The sequence below is a fragment of the Stegostoma tigrinum genome, chromosome 22 (genome assembly GCF_030684315.1).
Source record: "Stegostoma tigrinum isolate sSteTig4 chromosome 22, sSteTig4.hap1, whole genome shotgun sequence".
In the NCBI taxonomy this organism is placed as follows: domain Eukaryota; kingdom Metazoa; phylum Chordata; class Chondrichthyes; order Orectolobiformes; family Stegostomatidae; genus Stegostoma; species Stegostoma tigrinum.
In genome coordinates, this window is record NC_081375.1 from 3,435,376 (window position 1) to 3,454,459 (window position 19,084).

Genomic DNA, 19,084 nt, shown 5'->3' on the forward strand with positions numbered 1-19,084 from the left:
CTTAGAGTAGGATAATAGGTTGGCACAACATCGTGGGCTGAAGAGCCTGCACTGTTCAGTGTTCTATGAGGTTACCAATTGTGCTGGAGTACAATTCTGCTATTGATGATCAGCAGAACCTCATGGATGCCCTGTCTTGAGTTGTTATATCTTTTTGAAGTCTGTCCCATTTGTAATGTCACGTTATGCCCACAACATCATAATGCCACAAAACTCAATGGAGGGTATTCTCGATTTGAAGGTTGGACTTTTTCTCCACAAGGACTGTGCAGTGGTCAATCTTAACTGATTCTGTCATGACAGATACATCAGCTAGCAGATTAATAAGGACGAAGTATGTTTTTCCTTGTTGGTTGCCTCGCCACGTGCTGCAGACCCAATCTAGCCCCTACATCCTTTACGACTCGACTAGTCCAATCATTAGTGCTTCTGTCGAGCCACTCTTTTACAAGAGTACGTTTTGCACCCTTACCACCCTCAGTGCTTCCACCAAGTGTTGTTCAACATGGAGGAGTACTGATCCTTCGGCAGAAGGAGGATGATATGTGGTAATCAGCAGGACGTTTTCAATATCCATGTTTAATTTGAAGCCGTAAGACCTCACAAGTCTGGAGTCAATTTGAGGAATCCCAGGTCAACTCTATCCTGACCATTTACCAATATGTCACTACCCCTGCTGGATTAGTCCTGCTGATAGGACAGCACATGGGCAGGGATGGTAATGATGGTGTCTGTGACATAGCCTCATCACAGAATTATACCTTAAAGACATTTTCAAGCTGCTTGATTATTCTGAGACAACTCTCCCAATTTTGGCACTAGCCCTGGCATGTTAGTAAGGAACACTTTGCAGGGTTGACAGGGCTGTTTCTGCTGCTATCCCTTCTGGTACATAGATTAATGCCAGGAGGTATGTCTGGTTCTTTGTTGAGACTTCACAGCAATTGATACAAATGAATGGCTTACTAGGCCATTTCAGAGGGCAGTTGAGACTTGCTGTGGGTCAAGAGTCAAATGTAGGCCAGACCAGATGAGGATGACAGACTTCTTTCCCTGGTTTTTCCAACAATCAACAAATGTTTTGTGGTCATTAGAGGAATTTTAATTCTAGATATATTTATTGAATTCAAATTCAACCATCTGTCATGGCAGGATTCAAACCCTTAGCTGAGTTCCTGGATTAATTGTCTAGTGATAATACCACTAAGCCATTGGTTTATAAAAGCAGTTGATTCAAGTCTAAGATAGCCCATTTGCTGAATTAATAATTGGCTGCACAGATTTATTGTCATCACATTTTGTAACACTGCTACATATATAGGCATCTACTCTGTACCATCCACGGGTCAAAATAGCAAAGGATACAACAGACTCCAATGGAACTTCATTGGTTATGTTTTCCCACAAAGAGCCTTTTTATTTGGTTACTCCTTGCTGTTTGCCATTGTCTGGCACTTTTAATTCAACATCATGTTTCCTTACCTTAAATTTGCAGCATATTCTTTGCATTTCGGAAAACATCCTTGTCTGTAAGCTTGGAGAAATGAAAATAAATTTAACATTTGGATATGTCACTTTTGAAACTAGTATTAACTGCTACCCCCTATCCTTCCCATCTAAATACCCTTTCATAGCATCCCCTAGAATAGACTTTTCATAGAGTCTTGATATAGTCGATACAAATTGATGCTAGAAAACCGGTTAACTAGAAACTTAGAAAGTAGCTGTTGGCCATTTAGCCCTCTGAGCTGCGCCACCATTCAATATGAACATAGCTGATTATGCAATCTCAGTATCCCATTCCTGCGTTCTCTCCATACCCCTTAGTCCCTTTGTCCACAAGGGCCTCATCCAGCTTCCTCTTGAATATATGTAAAGAACTGGCCCCAGCAGCTTCCAGTGGTAGGAAATTCCACTGCTTCGCAACTCTGAATGAAGAAGTTCTTCCTCCTCTCAGTCTGAATGGCATACCCCTTGTTCTTAGGCTATGACCCGTAGTTCTGGAGTTCCCCAACATCGTGAATATTCTTCAGTCTTTCCTCATATGCCAGTTCTGCCATCCCGGGAATCAGGCTAGTGAACCTTTGCTGGACTTCCTCACTAGCAAGAATGATTTTCCTCAGAAAAGAAGACAGAACTGCACACAATATTTGAAGTGTGGCCTCACCAAGGCCCTGTATAACTGCAGCAAAACATACTTGCTCCGACACTCAAAATTTGTTGCTATGCAGGCCAGCCTGCCATTAGCTTTCCTCACCGCATGCTGCACCTGCGTGCCAGCTTTTAGTGACTGTTCCACCGTGACATCCAGGTCTCGTTGCACCTCACTTTCTCCTAAACTGCCACTATTCGGATAATAATCTGCCTTCCTGTTTTTGTGACCAAATTGGATAGCTTCACATTTTTGCAGTATTGCAATTGCTAAGTATTTGCCCACTCAGTCACCTCAAATTCAGTAAGATGGTACGCTGTCTTTGTATCTTGGATTAAAATGCACCATCCTTCTGTCCTTGTATTTTGGAGTGCTGGAAAATAAGAATGAATGCATGTGTTAATTCGCAAGCATTCCAAGATGTCTGCCTTTTTCCTTTATAGCCAACTACTAGGTATTACTGATAGCTATTGGGATAAATTTTACTTGTTATTATCAACTTTTGCAATGTAAAATCACAGGTACATTTACTCATTGCTTGACACAATTTGAAGCATGTATATGAATGAAAACAAAATACTGCAAATGTTGAAAATCTGAAACAAACATGGGGAATGCTGGAGAAACACCACCAGGTCTGGTAGCATGTATGGAAAGAGAAACAAGATGTCATGTTTTGAGTTTGGTATGACTCTTAAAAATCTGAGTCAACCATTTGCTCTGGGTCTGGTGTTGCAGTGAAACCAGACCAGGTAAGGATGACAGATTTTCTTCCCTAAAGGACATCAGTGAACTGTTTGGGTTTTAAGGCAATTAACAGTGGCCAAACAGTTGCAATTAGGCTAGATTTTAGTTTCAGACCTATTTGAATTCAATTCCATCATCTTTAGGGGGATTTGAACTCACATCTCTAATACAATAGCCTGGAGTCCTGTGATGTTTCCCCTTTCCTTCCAGATGACCCAAAAGCATTAAGGATATTTTACGTATCAACCTGTTCAGAGCGTAATGGAATATTTTGAAATTTTAACCACCCTGTTTGGAGATGTTGTTACATATATCTGGAGCATGTAGGATTGAACATGAGCTTCCTGGTTCAGGGCTAGGGATACTATCACTGCGCCACAAGAGCACCCTGCCAATTTTTTTTCAAATTAATCTAGTTTTCTAATCAACCCATTCAGAGATGTTATTACACACCTCTGGAACAGGTGGGACATGAATCCAGGCCTCTCGGTTCAGGGGTACGGATACTACCACTGTGCCACAAGGCGTCCCAGATGAAAGAACTTGAGACAAGGGTAAGTTCCTTGAGCCTGATGTGAACTGAACGTGCAGCCTTCTGATCTGGAGTCAAATGCGCTACCACTGCGCCACAAGCCCAGCGCCAGATGTTATCTATGTCTGTGTCATCAATATTTTCCACCTGCAGCAAAGTTGGAGGGTAATTCAGTCAAGTAAACATCTATATCAGAACATGTCATTAGCAGCAAATCAGAGAGAGGAAATAACAGCCGTGATTGGAGCAGCTTCTTACTGAATCCACTGATTGTACTTGCAGCATTGACTTGTCTCTCATGAAACCCTGTCCCCATCAACGTGGCACTGATTGGTGTCTCCCTCCCCCACAATTAACTGTTGGCTATTTTGAGGTGAATTAATCCTCCGCTCCTGTGAATTTTGAACATTGCTTAATGTGAATTTTTCTAACTGAATTACAAACCTTATGGTAATTTGGGAAGCTGAAAAATAGAATCGGTGTTTGTGTTTCTTTGTGGTACAGGCTGAGAATGAGAGGAGTGCAAAACCAAGCTATTACTGTATCAGTAAAGCAGATTGATTATTCAATTATATAATTTTGCAGAGGTGGTTTTTAATTGTGTTGGCATTAAAATTCATAATGGAAAAATTGACAGAAATGGTTGCAGTTGCAAGTTATTTTACATTTTAGTACTTCATTGCATTTCATATGGGTATTTAAGACCAAATTTAGTCTTCAGGTGAAGTAGGGTTCAATATGGAATGATATTGAGTTAAAGGTGTATAAACATAATTGACAAATATCCCTGTTTTAAAATGATGCATTCAATTCTTATTTTAAAGTCTCCTCCATTATAAATTCTTATTTTTACATTTATTATGAAAGATTGTGGTGTAAACTTATGATTGCTGTTCTTTGGTGTTTGCACTAATGCAGCTCCACTTAGTGGGTGAATATGTGTGAAACAAATATTCACATTTCTACATCCTGTTTCCATTTTAGGACAAGTCAAAACTTTTCATAGCCAGTGAATTGCTGTTTTTCAAGTGTGACCTCTTTGTAGTGTAGGAAACATTGTATCCACATCTCTACTAGAGTTTGCTGGTATATGTTTAGAATACACAAAACTAGAATATCATGACATACTTTAGTTACAACAGTCAGTGCCAAGTTTACTTAGATGTTGAAGCTTTGCTCACAGCAAACTCCCACAAACTGATTATAAGAAATAAAAATAAAGATTGGTGGAACAGCTCAGCAAGTCTGGCAGTGCCTGTGGAGAAAAATTTGTTAACATTTCCAGTTGAGTGACCCTTCCTCAGGGTCACTTGACCACAAGCATTAGCTTTGATTTCTTTCCACAGATACTGCCAGACCTTCTGAGTTTTTCCAGCAACCTCTGATTTCCAGCGTCTGCGGCTGAATTGGTTTTTGTCTAGGAAGAGAAAGGAGATTGCTAAGCCGCTGGCGAAGATCTTTGCTTCCTCACTCTCCACGGGAGTCGTACCGGAAGATTGGAGGGAGGCAAATGTTGTTCCTCTTTTCAAGAAAGGGAATAGGGAAATCCCTGGAAATTACAGACCAGTCAGTCTTATGTCTGTGGTCAGCAAGGTTTTGGAAAGAATTCTGAGGGATAGGATTTATGACTATTTGGAAAAGCATAGCGTGATTAAAGGGAGTCAGCATGGCTTTATGAGGGGCAGGTCATGCCTTACAAATCTTATTGAGTTCTTTGAGGAAGTCACGAGACAGGTTGACGAGGGTCGAGCAGTGGATGTGGTGTTCATGGACTTCAAGGCATTTGATCAGATTCCCCACAGCAGGCTCATTCATAAGGTCAGGAGGTATGGGATACAGGGTGATTTGGTTGTCTGGATTCAGAATTGGTTGGCTGACAGGAGGCAGAGAGTGGTTGTAGATGGTAAGTATTCTGCCTGGAGGTCAGTGCTGAGTGGTGTCCCGCAGGGCTCTGTTCTTGGGCCCCTGCTCTTTGTAGTTTTTATAAATGACTTGGATGAGGAGGTTGAGGGGTGAGTTAGTATGTTTGCTGATGACACAAAGGTTGGAGGTGCCGTTGATAGTACCGAGGGCTATTGCAGGCTTCAGCGAGACATTGACAGAATGCAGAGCTGGGCTGAGAAATGGCAGATGGAGTTCAACCTGGATAAATGCGAAGTGATGCATTTTGGAAGGTCGAACTTAAATGCTGAATATAGGATTAAAGGCAGGATTGACGGCAGTGTGGAGGAACAGCGGGATCTTGGTGTTCAAGTGCATAGCTCCCTCAAAGTTGCCACCCAGGTGGATAAGGTTGTTAAGAAAGCATCTGGTGTTTTGGCTTTCATTAACAGGGGGATCAAGTTTAAGAGCAGTGAGGTTATACTGCAGCTCTGCAAAACCCTGGTGAGACCACACTTGGAATATTGTGTCCAGTTCTGGTCGCACTATTATAGGAAAGATGTGGAGGCTTTGGAGAGGGTGCGAAGGAGGTTTACCAGGATGCTGCCTGGACTGGAGGGCTTGTCTTACGAGGAGAGGTTGACTGAGCTCGGACTTTTCTCTCTGGAGAGAAGGAGAAAGAGAGGTGACATGATCGAGGTGTACAAGGTAATGAGAGGCATGGATAGAGTCGATAGCCAGAGACTTTTCCCCAGGGCAGGATTGACTGCCACGAGTAGTCATAGTTTTAAGGTGTTAGGAGGAAGGTATAGAGGAGACGTCAGAGGGAGGTTCTTCACCCAGAGAGTTGTGAGCGCTTGGAATAGTTTGCCAGTAGTGGTTGTGGAAGCAGAGTCATTAGTGACATTTAAGCGACTGCTGGACATGCACATGGACAGCAGTGAATTGAGGGGAATGTAGGTTAGGTTATTTTTGGATTAGGATCATTCCACGGCACAATATCGTGGGCCGAAGGGCCTGTACTGTGCTGTACTTTTCTATGTTCTAAGTTCTATCATATTGGTATTTTCTAGTTTGTTTTGAAGGACAGGTATTGGCTGGGACAGGGAGAAACACCCATGCTCTTTGAAAAATGCCATGGGTTATTTTCAATCCACTTTAGGGAGCAAACAGGGCCTCGGGTTTTGTTTTTCAAAAATAATTATGATAATTTCCACTAATCACTTTTACAGTTATGCATAAAAGTTCTTATTAAAGATGTCCAGAACGTACTTCGTGGAAAAATATAGATTTTGAATATATTTGATGTTGGCAGCTGGCCCTTGCCTGAAACAAAGATCTGATTAATTCTGAGATAATGGGAACTGCAGATGCTGGAGATTCCAAGATAATAAAATGTGAGGCTGGATGAACACAGCAGGCCAAGCAGCATCTCAGGAGCACAAAAGCTGACGTTTCGGGCCTAGACCCTTCAGGGTCTAGGCCCGAAACGTCAGCTTTTGTGCTCCTGAGATGCTGCTTGGCCTGCTGTGTTCATCCAGCCTCTGATTAATTCTCCTGTGTATGAGACTCAAATCAGAATTTTATTTGCAAGGCCTTTTTCAGTAAGGTCATAGCTAATTCCTTGCATTTGTTTTTAACAGTACCATTCCAAACTTGTCTGCCTTCAGTAATCTGAAAAAACCCTTCTTGGAGTAAAGGGGGCAACATATTTACTTTACTACTTTGATTAACAAGTCCCAGTCTCAATATTGTTGCACTAACATTCACATTTTTGCAAGAAGACATTGGTTCTATAATGTATAAAGTAAAGCTCAATATGTACAATGTTGTGTAACAGTAATAAATCCCAGATCTGCTGGTGAAAACCCTGATGTATTATAAAAATGGTTGTGAATCTCTGGTAAAACTGATTGTTTTCTTTTGTACAGCTAAGGTTGGGAAGACATCTTTGATTATGTCTCTGGTCAGTGAAGAGTTTCCTGAAGAGGTAAGTGATTTATTCTTAAAAAGGGTCTTTTAGTTTTTCACTAATGTTTATCTCAGAGTAAACAGATCAAAGAAGAAATTTAATCACAACTGTGGCATTCTATGAAATTAGTTGTAATGAAGGCTTGTGTTCCAGAATTTGCTGCTCCCCTAGCCAAGCTGTTCCAGTACAGTTACAACCCTGACATCTACCTGATAACGTGGAAAATTGCCCAGCTATATCCTGCACACAAAGAGCAGGACAAATCTAACCTGGCCAATTACCACCCCATTAGCCTACTTTTCATCATCAGCAAAGGCATCATCAACAGAGCTATCAAGCAGCATGTGCTCAACAATGATCTGCTTAGTGACGCCCAGTTTGGGTTCCACCAGGGCCACTCAGCTCCTGACCTCATTACAGCCTTGATTCAAACATGAACAAAAGAGCTGGGGTGAGGTGAGAGCGACAGCCCCTGACGTCAAGGCTGCATGTAACCAAGTGTGGCATCAAGGAGCCCTGGCAAAACTGGAATCAGTGGGTATCAGGGACAAATTCTCTGATGGTTGGAGTCATACCTGGCACATACCTGGAAGATGATTGTGTTGTTGGAGGTCAGTTGTCTCACCTCCAGGATATCTCTGCATGAGTACCTCAGGGTAGTGTCATAGATCGAGCAATCTTCAGCTGCTTCATCAATGTCCTTCCTTCATCATGAGATCAGAAGTGGGGATATTTGCCAATGAATTATTCAGCATCATTTGCAACTCCTCAGAGTGAAGCCGTCCATGTTCAAATGCAACAAGATCTGGGTGATATGCAGGCTTGAGCTGACAAGTGGCAGGTAACATTCACATGATACAAATGTCAGGCCATAACCATCACCAATAAGAGACAATCTAACTATTGCCCCATGACATTCAATAGTGTTACCATCACTGAATCCCCCACTATCAGAGCCCTGGGGGTTATCATTGACCAACAATTCAACTGGACCCACCACATAAACACTGGCTATAAGTGCAAACCAGAGGTAGGAATACTGTAGCGAGTGACTCACCTTTTTACTCCCCAAAACCTGTCCCACCATCTATAAGGAACAAGTTGAGTGTGATGGAATCCCCATTTGTCTGGATGAGTGCAGCTCCAGCAACACTGAAGCTTGACACCATCCAGGACAAAGCAGCCTGCGTGATTGGCACCACATCCACAAGCATCCACTCCCTCCACCATTGACACTCAGCAGCAGTGTGTACTATCCGCAAGATGCACTGCGGAAATTCACCCAAGATCCTCAGACAGCACCTTTCAAACCCATGACCACTTCCATGTAGAAGCACAACAGCAGCAGATACATGGGAACACCACCTCCAAGTTCCCCTGCAAGTCACTTGCCATCCTGAATTCGAAATATATCGCTGTTCCTTCACTGTCGCTGAGCCAGAGTCCTGGAATTCTCTCCCTAATGGCTTTATGAGTCAACCCCCAACAAGTTGGGATCAGATGTTCTCAGGGAAATGTGCAATAGAACTGTGGAGGTTGTTTAGGGAGCGGTTGCCACACATACTGTATAGGTTTCTCCCAGCGAGGCAAGGAAGAGATGTTAAGGTGAAGGAGCCTTGGATGACCAGGCATGTGGAACATCTAGTAAGAGGAAGAAGAAAGCTTGCTTATGATTGAGGAAGCAAGGATCGGATAGGGCTCGAGAGGTCTACAAGGTAGGTAGGAAGGAACTGGAGAATGTATTTAGGAGAGCTAGAAAGGGATATGAAAAAACCTTGGTGGGTAGGATCAAGGAAAACCCCTAACACATTCTGTGCTTATGTGAGGAACAAAAGGATGGCTTGAGTGAGGGTAGGGCCACTCAGGGATAGTGGAGACAACCTGTGCGCAGAGGCATAGGAGGTAGGGCAGTTCATTTAATGAATACTTTGCTTCAGTGTTCACCAGTGAGAGAGACCTTGACGTTTGTGAGGACAGCATGAAACAGGTTGATGTCAGGAAGGAGAATGTGCTAGAAATGTTGAAAAAAAAACATGAGGATAGATAACTTCCCCTGCGCCAGATGGGAAGTGAGGGTAAGAGATTGCTGCAACTTTGGTGGTGAGCTTCGCGTCCTCACTGTCCAATGGAGTAGTATGAGATGACTGGAGGGTGGCAAATGTCATTCCCTTGTTCAAAAAAGGGAATAGAGATAGTCCTGGGAATTACAGACTGGCCAGTCTTACTTCTCTGGTAGGCAAATTATTGGAGAGGACTCTGAGAGATAGTATTTATGATTATTTGGGAAAGCACATTTTGATTAGAAATAGCATGGCTTTGTGAAGGGCAGGTCATGCCTCACCAGCCTTATTGAATTATTTGAGGATGTGACAAAGCACATTGATGAAGGCAGAGCAGTGGATGTGGTGTATATGGATTTTAGCAAGGCATTTGATAAGGATCCCCATGGTAGATTCATTCAAAGTAAGGAGGCATGGGATTCAGCGAAATTTGGCTGTCTGGATACATACTGGCTGTACAATAGAAGACAGAGAGTGGTAGTAGGTGGAAAGTATTCAGCTTGGTGTCTAGTGATGTCCCGCAGGGATCTGTTCTGGGACCTCTGCTCTTTGTGATCGCTATAAATGACATGAAGATTGGAGGAGATGTGGACAGTGTGGTGGGCTGTTGAAAGTTGCAATGAGACATTGATAGGATGCAGAGCTGGGAAAAGAAGTGGCAGATGGAATTCAACCCAGAAAGGTGTGAAGTGATTCATTTTAGAAGGTCGAATTTGAATGCAGTATGCAGGATTAATGGCAGGATTCTCAGCAGTGTGAAGGAACAGGGGGATCTTGGGATCCACATTCATAGATCCCTCAAAGTTGCTACCCAAGTTGATGGGGTTTTAAAGAAGGTGTAAGGTGTGTTGACTTTCATTGATAGGGGAATTGAGTTTAAGGGCCGTGAGATTATGCTGCACCTCTCTAAAACCCTGGTTAACTCTCACTTGGAATATTATGTTCAGTTCTGGTCACCTCATTATAGGAAGGTTGTGGAACCTTTAGAGAGGATGCAGAGGAGATTTACCAGGATACTGCCTGGACTGAAGGGCAGGTCTTATGAGGAAAGGTTGAGGGAGCAAGGGCTTTTTTCATTGAATGAAGAAGAATGAGAGGTGACTTGATCGAGGCGTACAAGCTGATGAGAGACATAGATACATGGATAGCCAAAGACTTTTTCCCAGGGCAGAAATGACTGTTACGAGGAGGCATAGTTTTAAGGTGATTGGAGGAAGGTATAGGGGAAATGTCAGGAAGGTTCTTTACACGGAGAGTGGTGGGCGTGTGGAATGCGCTGATGGCAGTGGTAGTGGAGTCAGATACTTTTAAGCGACTCTTGGGCAGACACATGGAGGATAATAAAATGTAGGGTATACAGGGTAGTTTGATCTTAGTTGGATAATAGGTCGGCACAACATCATGGCCTGTCCTGTTCTATGTTCTTAGGTGGACTACAGCTCATCACTACCTTCTCAAGGACAACTGGAGATAGACAATAAATGCTGGCCAGCCAGCAACGCTCACACCCACACCCACTTCCCACAAATGATTTTTTAAAAACTGTGTTTTGTCTGAGAACTTAGCATATACTCTTGGAGTATGGAGACGTATAACCTGCTAACTGTGCTTATTACATGTTTATTTTTTAAAGTTGCACTACAGTTAGTCCTCTGACTTTTTTTGTCCAAATCTCTTGCTTTACCTGTTTCTGTAATTCTCAGCGTCTTTAGGTTGTTCTGCTTTTATTTAATTTCCTAAATGACCTGCTCCCAGTTGCTTCTCTGCTAATTCGTTTCTGTGACTGCTTTTATACACAACATTCAATGCAATATATATTTAGAATACACAAATCTGGAAAATACAACACCGTTTAGTGACAACACTCAGTGCCCACACTGTGTAGATGCTGGAGTCTTTTAAGTTTGAAACAAAATAAAACTTGTTAGAGATAATCAGGTCCAGCAGTATCAGGGCGATTACAGGTAGATTATGTTTGAATCTTTGTGGGTTACCCACAACTGGAAAACAATTCAGAAAGGCAAGCTATCCTAAAATCAGTACTGAATCAGTAATACAGACTCCAGTATTCTGGGGCTATGGCTTTAAGTCCCACCATGGTGAGGTTTTCAGTACTGAGGGAATATTGAATGGTAAGATTTGAACCCCGCATAAAACTGGAGTAAAAAACTGACCAGAGATAATGGGAACTGCAGATGCTGGAGATTCCAAGATAATAAAATGTGAGGCTGGATGAACACAGCAGGCCAAGCAGCATCTCAGGAGCACAAAAGCTGACGTTTCGGGCCTAGACCCTTCATCAGAGAGGGGGATGGGGGGAGGGAACTGGAATAAATAGGGAGAGAGGGGGAGGCGGACCGAAGATGGAGAGCAAAGAAGATAGGTGGAGAGGGTGTAGGTGGGGAGGTAGGGAGGGGATAGGTCAGTCCAGGGAAGACGGACAGGTCAAGGAGGTGGGATGAGGTTAGTAGGTAGCTGGGGGTGCGGCTGGGGGTGGGAGGAAGGGATGGGTGAGAGGAAGAACCGGTTAGGGAGGCAGAGACAGGTTGGACTGGTTTTGGGATGCAGTGGGTGGGGGGGAAGAGCTGGGCTGGTTGTGTGGTGCAGTGGGGGGAGGGGATGAACTGGGCTGGTTTAGGGATGCAGTGGGGGAAGGGGAGATTTTGAAACTGGTGAAGTCCACATTGATACCATATGGCTGCAGGGTTCCCAGGCGGAATATGAGTTGCTGTTCCTGCAACCTTCGGGTGGCATCATTGTGGCAGTGCAGGAGGCCCATGATGGACATGTCATCAAGAGAATGGGAGGGGGAGTGGAAATGGTTTGCGACTGGGAGGTGCAGTTGTTTGTTGCGAACTGAGCGGAGGTGTTCTGCAAAGCGGTCCCCAAGCCTCCGCTTGGTTTCCCCAATGTAGAGAAAGCCGCACCGGGTACAGTGACCAAATGGTAGCCAGTGTCACTTGTCATAAAAACCCAGTTTATCTTTTTGTCTACTTCAGAAAATAGAAGGGGCTTTGGCTAACACCCCATATGAAAGCCAATACTCGGCACAGTATCCCATCAGTACTGCATTGAGGCATCATCTCAAATCTTCGTGATCAAATCTCTGACCTGGGATTTGAACTCGGACCGACCCGTTGGGGCCGGTTAGTTAAATTGACTGGATTACTGGTTAGCATGCAGTGTAATACAGTGCAATTTTAATTCCTAAACCAGCTGAGGTTACCACGAGGATTCTCCTTGTCAGTGTCTCCCCTCGCCTGAGGCATGGTGACCTTTGGGTTAAACCACCACCAGCCTTTGCTGGCGAATGAGAGAGCAACACTGTGATCTTTTGGGTACTGTGGCAATTTTATTTAGGTACGAGTTCTAGCAATTGAACCCACAGCTGACACAGAAAGTATCTTGGAAGCGATATTACCTTGGAGTGAAATACTATTTAGGTGTTTTCAGTATTGAAACCACTTGCTCTACCAACTGCCTCTGCATATTTAATTTTTTTTTGCACAGAGTTGTGTCTGAAAATAGAACTTCCTGGAGTTGCTAACGTCAATTTTAAGACTACTTTCCTGTATGTATTACTTACAGAGTTGCATTATTTATCTTGTGCCAAATGACTGCTGAAACTACTGGTCAAATTATTCTGATGGAAGATCAAATGTTATTTGACTTCCTGTGTCCTCAAAATATTTTGACATTTTTTACTGGGCAAGTGGTAGCGGGAATAAGGTTAATGTGGAGTATGTGAATTAACCATTGCCTGTGGGTGCATCACTTGGCACAATAATGGTTTGCTTTCTTAAAGGTTCCTCTACGTGCAGAAGAAATTACTATTCCCGCCGATGTCACACCAGAGAAGGTTCCCACACACATAGTAGACTATTCAGGTAAAGAAGATGCATCATCAGAATTGATTTTATTCCTAGGAAGCATTGCCTTGTCTGTGACTAAATTCGCTTGAGGCATTGCTGGTTTGGGACCTTTTGACAAGTGTCTACAGTATCAGCAATATGATTTCACAAACTCACTTGAACCTTATTTATTGTTCACTATGTTGATTTCAGAGATGTGGTGATGAGCATGTGAAATCTCCATACAAACGAACAAAAGAAATCCCAGATTTAATCTCCAAATCTGTTTTGAGAAATTGTTCTTAGGTGGTGCAGTCGATCTTTGTGCCCTGGATTAAGGGAGAGAAAAACCACTAAAAGTGCAGTTTTCTGCTCTCAGCTAGAAGTTTCATGTATGTGAGACTGTGCGCCCATTTTGATTTGATATTCCCCTGATACTACAAGTGGGAAATAGCTACTTGGGTGAAGTATCAATGAATGTCCATTGCCAGTGCTGCAGTTCCACGGCATGAAGTCACATCTCCAGGAAAGGATGGAAGAAAGTAGCGAAAAATGTTTTTAAATTAGCAGCTGTGATTTCAGCTGTCTTCTTCACTTAACGTCTCCAGTCCCCCCCTCTTCCTTTTGAGTCAGTATTTAAATCACACCTCTTTGATCAAGCCATTCTATCTTTATAGTTTGTCTCTTTCTTTGTGTGTCAAATTCTGATAAGGCTCCTTTCAGAAAACGCCAGTTTAAGATGTTTGGCAACCGAGACAACATGAGGAGTAAATGGTTCACACAGCACATGGTAAGGTCTGGAATGCACTGTGTTGACCGTATCATAGAAAGAGATTATCAAGAGATTTTAATCGTGTAAGTGTGGAAAAACTGTTTCTACTGGTGACCAGAGGACATGTGATTGATATAAGAACTAAGAGGGGAGTTGGAGATTTTTCACATAATAAGTTATGTTCAAAATAAACTGCCTAAAAAACAGATGTTGAAAGTAGATTCAATATGAACAGATTTGGATGCCTTTTTGAAGGGATTATATCTGCAAGGCTGCAGGAAAGGAAATTAATTGGATTGCTTTTTTGAGTTACACCGATACAATAGGCTTTTGTCCTTTATCATTAGTAGTTGTAACGTGCTGTGATCAGGGTAATGCTAGTTGCAAGGTTTGATACCTTAAGAACCATTTGACTTGGCATATTCCAACTTGAAATAATTGGAATAGATTTTTCTATGAGACTCAGCATTAAAGTCCCATTCAAAATGAGGGCTCACAACATAAAATGCAACATTTTACCTCCAGTCAGTCTGTCATACCTGAGAACAGAGTGCATGTTTTAATTCCAAACCTGCTATTTTATTCGCCTATCTACGACTGTCAAATAATAAACAGACTACAAAATTATAGTTGCATTTCTTCAATTTAGCAAGAACCTTAAAGGGTAAAAGATCTGAGGGATTAATATTGCAGAAGTGACAGACTGTAGTGGATGTTAAATAACCCAAGTAATTTAGTTTTCTTCTACTGTTGTGTTTTAAAGTGTTCTAATTTTGTTCCATTTCATAAAATGATATAGTGAAAGAGCATTTAGAAATATGTAATATGATTGAGCAGGCTTTATGATAGGGAGGTCATGTTCTCTCACATTCTCTAAGGAGGTAACAAACTGGATGGATAAAGGGGAAGTTGTGGACTTGATATATTTGGATTTTCAGAAAACATTGTACTAGTTAGTAAGATCCATGGCGTTGAAGGTAGTACATTAGCATGGATATATGTTTGACTAATCGAAGAGAGAGTTGGGATAAGGAGATGGTAACCTGTAGCTTGTGGAATGCCCAGGGATCAGTGCAGGGGCCACAGTTTTATACAGTACATATTAGTGACTTGGATGATGAACGTGACTGTGCTATTGCCAGGTTTGTGGATGAGACAAAAATAGGTAGAAAGACAGGTGTTGAAGATGATGCAAGAATTTTGCAGAGGGGTATAGACAAGTTTAGTGAGTAGGCAAAAACTTGGTAGGTGGAGTATAATCTGGGAAAATATGGTATTATGCATTTTGGCAGGATGAGTGGAAAAGCTTAATGTTATGTAAATGGAGGATTACAGAAAGCAACAGAGCACAGGGATTTGGTAATCTTCATGCATGAATCATTAAAAAGCTAGCATTCCAGTTCAGAGGGTATTGAGAAGGCAAATAAAATGTTGGCCTTTACCTCAAAGGAAATAGAGTATAAAAGCCAGGAGCCTTGCTAAAATAGTACAAGGAACTAGTCAGATCACAGCTGGAATATTGTGAACAGTTTTGGTTCCCCTTACCTAAGGAAAGAGATGGTTGCGTTTAAGGTAGGCCAGAGAAGATTCACTAGGCTCATAATGAGTAAGGAGAGCTGTCTTATAAGAAGAGGTTGAGTAGATTTGACTTATGCTCAATGAAGTTTAGAAATTTACAAACTTCTTCTAAATAGTTTGCCATATCTTGTCTCTGTCCTTTTAACAAAATGGTGTGTTATTGCCTAATGCTTCACTAGTTATATTTAGTCACTCTTGTTAAGCGATAAGGTTGCTTCTTAAATTGGTTGGTTTAACATACAATACCTTCTTGGAAGATGGAGGTTGGGGTAAAATAATCTAGGACTAGTATTTGTAAACATTTTGAGTTTTTATTTTCAGGATGTAATTCAGGTTTTTGAATGCAGAAGTACCTGTTTTTATTGGATTGTCCAATTTTTACTTGATGTATTTCTAAAATGTGAACATTTCCAAGCACCTCTTGGGATTCTTTTAAAATGTTCTTAAATGCATTTCACAATAATGGCAATCCTATAACATGTAAGCTAACACGTTTCTCACCAACAGAAGCAGAACAGACAGAGGAACAACTTCATAATGAAATTTCAAAGGTGAGCCTGAAGTTAATATTGTTTGTGTGAAAGACCTTTTTTTATGACCCACATTGCTCTCCATAAGGGTTTAAATTATCCATATAAGTTCGAGATCAAAGGAAATTTTAAAAGCAGCAGGTTTAAGAAAGAAAGGAAGTATCAGTGTGCATTTCAGATTAAACAACAGTTGACAATTATAACTAATGACTTGAAATCACTCTGAAACATCCCAGATGTGTATCATGCTCCAAAAGAATAGCTTACAGAGAACTACTCTTTTGATTCAGTTTTATCTCTATAAAATTTCATAGAAAACAGACAGTTTATGACTGGAGTTAGCACAGTTTGAAAATATACCAGCAGCTGAGACTGGAGCAAAGGGCTGATTTTAGTAATGGAGCAAGAAAACAATGAGCCCCATTCTTGAACTGTTTTTGTCCATAATCTTAGGGAATTGGCGGGTCACCTGGCTGAATGCTAGTGGAAGAACTCCAAACATCTCATACTTTGAAAATAGCCTGAACAAATAAATAGGAGCAGGAGTTGGCCATTTGGCCCTTCAAGTCTGCTGTGCCGTTCAGTATGACCACGGCTGATCATCCAACTCAGTACCTTGTTCCCGCTTTCTCCCTATATTCTTTGATCCCTTTAGCCGTAATATATCTAACTTCTTGCAGACATTCAGGGTAGCCACGGAAAGGGTTGACCCACTCAAGGAAAAAAACCGGAATCTATGTGGAAGCAGAAGAGGTAGGTGAGGTCTTAAATGAATACATTATATTGGTATTCACCAAAGAGAAGGAATTGGTGGTGGATGATGTCAGCGAAGGGAGTGTCAAATTTCTAAGCCATGTTGCTATTTAAAAAGGAAGCAGTGTTGTGCATCTTAAAAAGTATTAAGATAGATAAATCCCCACATCCTGATGGGATCTATCCCAGAATATTGATGGAGACAAAATTACAAAATGCTGGAGCATTGACAGACATCTTTGTATCCTCTTTGGCCAAAGGTGAGGTCCCAGAGAACTGGAAAATAGCCAACATTGTCCATTGTTTAAGAAGAGTAGTAGGGATAGCCCTGGAAATTACAGGCATGTGAGCCTCCTGTCAGTGGTAGGGAAATTACTGAGAAAGATTCTCAAGGACAAGATCTATAAGCATTTAGAAGCAAATGGACTGATTAGCAATAAACAGCATGGTTTTGTGTGAGGGAGAGCATGACTCACTAACTTAATAAAGTTTTTTGAGGAGCTGACAAAGATGATTGATAAGGTGAAAGCGGCTGATGTAATCTACATGGACATCAGTCAAGCCTTTGACAAGGTCCATCATGGCAGACTGGTACAAAAGGTGAAGTCACATGGTATTAAGGGTGAGCTGTCAAGATGCATACAGAACTGGCTTAGTCATAGCGGACAGAGGGCAGCAGTGGAAGAATGCTTTTCAGAATGGACGGTTCTGACTAGTGGTGTTCCACAGGGATCAGTGCTGGGACCTCTGCTGTCCATCATCTGCGTAAATGATTTGGAGTAAAACATAGCTAGCCCAATTAGTAAGTTTGCAGATGATACAATGATAATGGAGTTGCAGATAGTGAGGAGGATTGTCAGAGGATACAGCAGGATATAGATCACTTGGAGACTTGGGCAGAAAAATGGCACATGGATTTTAATCTGGACAAATGTGAGGTAATGCATTTTGGAAGGTCAAGTACAGGAAATTACACAGTGAACAGCAGAACCCTTAGGAGTTTGATGTGCAGAGGGATCTGGGTGTTCAGGTCCACAGATCACTGAAAGGCCGCAGAGCAGGTAGGTAAGGTCATAAAAAAAGGCCTATGACATGCTTTCCTTAGATGCGGCATTAAGTGTGAGGTTAGACAAGTTATACTGCAGCTTTATAGAAGTTTTGTTTGGTCACACTTGGTCACCACATGACCAGAATGATGTGAATGCTTTGGAGAGGGTTTAGAAAAGGTTTACCAGGATGTTGCCTGGTATGGGGGATTTTAACTATGAAGAAAGGTTGGATAGACTGGGTTTGTTTCCACTAGAATGCAGATGGTTGGGGGTGACCTGACAGAAGTTTATAAGATTGTGAATAGAGTGGAAAGTATGAGGCTTTTTCCCAGGATGTAGGGGTCAATTATTGGGGGACACAGATTCAAGGTGCAAGGGGCGAAGTTTAAAAGAGATGTGCAAAGCATGTACTTCTCACAAAGGGTGGTGAGTGCGTGGAACGTGCTGCCAGAGGTGGTGGTGGAGGAACCAGACACAATAGCAGCGTTCCAGAAACAGCTGGACGATTACATGAGTGGGAAGGGAATAGAGAGATACGGATCCTGCAAGTGAAGGCAGTTTTAATATGGAAGGGCAAAATGTGTCAGCACAAGCTTGGAGGGCTCTTTTGTTCTTCTTTGTTCAATGTTTTGGCCTCAGATACATCTTGTGACAGAGAATTCCACAGACTTACCAACCTCTGGGTGTAGAAATTTCCCCTCCTCCTCAGTTATAAGTGACTCTAGAATGTAACTACATTCTAGTCTCGTTCTGGACTCCAGAATGTCCTTCCTCTATTTACCCTATCTTGTCCTTTTAGAATTTTAAAGGTTTCTATGAGATCCCCCATCACCCTTCTAAACTCCAATGAATTTCTAACTGGTCCAGTCTAACTTCGTACCTCAGTACTACAATCACAACAGTCAGTCTGGTAAACTTTTGTTACACTCTTTGCATATTAAAACATATTTCCTCAGATAAGGAGACCACACTACACACAATATTCCAGGTATGGCCTCACCAAGACCCTACGGCCTTGCTCCTTTAAATCTCTCTCAATGAAGGCCAAAATTCCAGCATACCATTTGCCTCCTTCGCTTGTTGCACCTGGATGCTTATTTTCAGCAACTGGTTCACAAGGGCGCCCAAATCTCATTGCAAGTCTCTTTTTCCTAATCTTTCACCATTTATGTAGTAATCTGCCTTCCTGGCTTTGCTACCAAAATTG

General features: G+C 42.1%; 1 protein-coding gene across 5 annotated transcripts in view; it reads left to right on the top strand.

Moving 5' to 3' along the window:
• LOC125463596 (mitochondrial Rho GTPase 1) overlaps positions 1-19,084 on the top strand; it is an 88,079-nt gene that overhangs the window by 18,496 nt on the left and 50,499 nt on the right. For all 5 annotated transcript variants that reach the window (XM_048555049.2, XM_048555048.2, XM_048555050.2 and 2 more), the window contains exons 2-4: positions 7,244-7,302; positions 13,150-13,231; positions 16,053-16,096. In XM_048555049.2, coding sequence (XP_048411006.1) covers positions 7,244-7,302; positions 13,150-13,231; positions 16,053-16,096 — 185 coding nt within the window. The remainder of the gene's footprint in view (positions 1-7,243; positions 7,303-13,149; positions 13,232-16,052; positions 16,097-19,084) is intronic.